We start from the raw sequence: 3,911 nt of genomic DNA, 5'->3' as shown, positions 1-3,911 counted from the left end.
TGGAATACCAATACCAGTAATATACAGCTGTAAACAAAGGGTGTCATATGCAAACATAGAGTCAAAAGTATACCACATAGTCCTACAGATACTTTAAATACATTAAATATAAACTGTTATTGTATCTTAAATATGTGAGTCATATATTCACAAAATGTTTATAAATGCAGTCACCTTGCACAGCCACAGCTGAATGTAGTGTGAACTAGCGCTGCTTTAAACCTTAACAAATCAGAAAGTGAGACTGTATTGCTGTACACTATAACTCTATATATAATGTTAAAATGTGGCTGGCTACAATTAAAACCAGATGATTGGTAGTTTCATCAGAAATAAATTTTCTGATGAGATAAATAAATAAATAAAATAAATAAACAACGTTGACTTAATCAGGTTCTGTATTCAGCAAATGTCCTAAAGCCCAGTGTCTTCAATCTTATTATTGATTTGATCAAAAGAGGAGGGATCAAATGCTCATGCTATACTACACAGTACAGCAGTATTATTAGCTGACTCACATCTGTAAGCATTTGTATAATTTACTGAGAACTGAGAGCAGATTGCTGTGTACAAACAAACAAGAAGACAAAACAAACAGAAAAACAAATGATAACTTATGAAAGAAATAAAAGAGAAATGAACAAATGTTACAACGCCCTAAACAAGCACCTCAGAGACATGTTATATGTATGTATGTGTGTATATATATATATATATATTGCTGATCTTCTTGTTTTATAGCTGTCACATACCACCGGTTACCTACTGCCCACTGTAAACCATCATTGTCTCTGAGACTTGTTGCACTGTCAATGCCATCTCTTTCAATGCCAAACTGTTTACAGTAATTTTGGACCATTTCTATTGGTCTGTTCATTATAAAAGTTTAAGAAAATACATATAGTTATAGTATAGTATAGTATAGTATATAGCACATATAGTTCTATATAGCACCAAAAAGACTTCTGCTATTGTTACAAGCTTGACATTGTAACAATATAAGAGCCCTTTTTGGTGCTATATAGAACCCTTTTCAAAAACGTTCTATATACACCATCTTCAGCACATTCTCCAACAATCTGAAGAACCATTTCATGATGCAAATAACCCTTTAATCAAAGGGTTCTTTGAGTGTTCATGGTTCTATATAGAACCATTTTCTTTACTAAAAAACCCTTGAACAACCATCTTTTTGAGTGTGATATTCACAATTCTTCTTTGTCAGCAGTAAAATCTATAATCCATGTCATAATGTTGTCATACAGTATATGGTTTTTTCAAGTTTTATTAGTTTTACTTCGGACAACAAATTCTGTCTAGGATTGAATTTAGTATATCAAGCTCAGCGTTTTGTATGTGCAGTGCGGTGTTGTCCTGCTTACTTTGAGCCAATATCTAAAAACAAATTGACATTGATTTCTCCACTTTTTTTGCACCAGAAAAAGGGCGAAATCAAAGAGACTACACATCCCATAGATTAACAATATCAGCAATCACAGAGCGCGTGAGGATGCTGTTCAGTCAATAGCACCAGTTGCTGATAGAAATCCATTCATACCAAGATGCGTGCAGGATTACTGTGTACTTATCAGGCGGCACTACAATGACACAGTATGAATCCCAGCCCGCTTTATTGAATTTCCCTCGGGCACGCAGGCATCAGAGTGAATACATGCGCACACGTGAGCACGCACGTACAGGGGCGTACACACACACACACACACACACACACACAGTACAGATGTAATATACATAATAAATATATATTTAATGAGGACAATACTGGAAATTCCTATCGTTTCAGCTTATTGATTCCTACAATTTGTTAGAATATTGACTAATTAATGAATTGAATGATGTGAACAGACATTACAGCTGATATCAAGATTTTCACTGACTCGTGTGTGATTAGTTGAGTACCGCATGGAGAGCGGAAAACGACGTGCGCACCGAGTAAGAGCAAAAACACAAAGCAAAGACTCTAAAAAACAGCAGTAAGTCAGTTTTCTATGATCTTTGGGTTTGAAGGGAACCATACAGGTAGCACCTGTCCAGATAAGTGTGTCTATTTATAGAATATCACGCTGTGGCGTTTATTTATAACCTCTGCGTCCGTGCGTAAAAGAGGCGCCACCGCCGGACGAGCTTCTGTTCACCGTAATGTGAGAACGACAAAAAAGCAAAGATTTTCACGTTGTTTTTAATGCTGAAAGTTTCTCGCGACATGCGCACACACCGTCCCTGTCCACGCTGCATTGTGTTGTTCTCAGGATTCACTCCAGCGCAACCGAGCCGCGACGCACACGATGACCAGCGATGTAAACACCAGTGAAGATCTGCACAACACGTTTTTGTTTTGTTTATTCTGTTCAGGTGCAAATCAACTTTTCGCTACTGGTGACCGCCGCCAGCCGTCCTCGTGACGTCACGAGCCGCAGGCAGCGGTGGTGACGCTCGCGCGCGTATCTTGAGCCCGCGAAGAGCGCTCGAGCCACAGCGCGTCGCTGAAAAAAGGAAAGGAAAAAAGTTCCCCTGTCACGGCGGTAACGGGGCCAGCTCCTGCAGCCAGCCGCTTCGCCCGGAGCGCCATGAATCTGAGCAAGTCCGGCGGCGCTCCGTCCAGCGCGAGCTCCGTGGACGAGCTGGTCATCACGTCGACTTTCGGCACGCTGCTCTCGCTCGTTTACGTGGTCGGCGTGTCGGGCAACGTGTACACGCTGGCGGTGATGTGCCACTCCATCCGCTTCGCCACGTCCATGTACATCTCCATCATGAACCTGGCCCTGGCGGACCTGCTCTACCTCTCCACCATCCCCTTCGTGGTGTGCACGTACTTCCTGAAGGACTGGTACTTCGGGGACGTGGGCTGCCGCATCCTCCTCAGCCTGGACCTCCTCACCATGCACGCGAGCATCTTCACCCTCACGGTCATGTGCACGGAGCGCTACCTGGCCGTCACCAAACCTCTGGACACGGTCAAGCGCTCCAAAAGCTACCGGAAAGCCATGGCGTGGGGCGTGTGGCTCCTGTCCCTGCTCCTGACCCTGCCCATGATCATCATGGTCAACCAGACCACCAAAAAGGCCGCGGATGGGGCGCTGAAGCGGATGTGCGCGCCAACCTGGGCGCCCGAGGCGTACAAGATCTACCTGACCGTCCTCTTCTGCACGAGCATCATGGCGCCCGGGCTCATCATTGGCTACCTGTACACCCGGCTGGCCAGGACGTACCTGGAGTCTCAGAGGAGCTCAGCCGCCAACAAAGGCAACAAGCGCTCGCCCAAGCAGAAGGTTCTCATCATGATCTTCACCATCGTGCTGGTGTTCTGGGCGTGTTTCCTGCCCTTCTGGATCTGGCAGCTCCTGCCGCTGTACCACCAGCCCCTCAGGCTGGCCTCCCACACGCACACCTGCATCAACTACCTCGTGGCGTGTCTGACGTACAGCAACAGCTGCATCAACCCTTTCCTCTACACGCTGCTGACCAAGAACTACAGAGAGTACCTCAAAAACCGCCACAAGAGCTTCTACCGCTACACGTCGTCCTTCAAGAAGCGCCCGCCGAGCTTGTACTCGTGGGGGAAGTCCGCGTCCTCCAGCAACCAGTTCGAGTTCAACTCCGAGACGCTGGTGATGGCGCAGCTGAAAGTGCAGTGAGGCGAGGATGGAGAGAAGTAGAGGAACAAGTGAACCCGCGCTAAGGTAAACGCTCTGCTGTATTTCATCACTTAGTAGGCCAGACTTAAGGTTAGGGTCGTCCGAATGTTCCTGACCTCTACAGCTATCAGACAGGCTCGAGTCTGTGCTTGTGTCTGGCTAAGTGACAAAATCCCGCATTGTTAAATGTTTCACAAGTCAAGTGCTCTTTATTATCATTGCTCAATATAACTCGTATACATTGGCACGAAATGT

The 3,911-nt window shown here is 45.3% G+C and overlaps 1 protein-coding gene across 1 annotated transcript; it reads left to right on the top strand.

Moving 5' to 3' along the window:
- Positions 1-2,588: 2,588 nt before the first annotated feature.
- Positions 2,589-3,691, top strand: LOC118808859 (urotensin-2 receptor). The gene has a single exon (XM_036571741.1). The coding sequence runs from the start codon at positions 2,589-2,591 to the stop codon at positions 3,654-3,656; it is 1,068 nt and encodes a 355-aa protein (XP_036427634.1). The 3' UTR covers positions 3,657-3,691.
- The last annotated feature ends 220 nt before the right edge of the window (positions 3,692-3,911 follow it).

Source organism: Colossoma macropomum, unplaced genomic scaffold (assembly GCF_904425465.1).
Source record: "Colossoma macropomum unplaced genomic scaffold, Colossoma_macropomum, whole genome shotgun sequence".
In the NCBI taxonomy this organism is placed as follows: domain Eukaryota; kingdom Metazoa; phylum Chordata; class Actinopteri; order Characiformes; family Serrasalmidae; genus Colossoma; species Colossoma macropomum.
This window is presented reverse-complemented; position numbering and strand designations above follow the sequence as displayed.

Coding starts and splice junctions, on each gene's coding strand:
- LOC118808859 (XM_036571741.1), top strand. CDS start 2,589: ATGAATCTGAGCAAGTCCGGCGGCGCTCCGTCCAGCGCGAGCTCCGTG.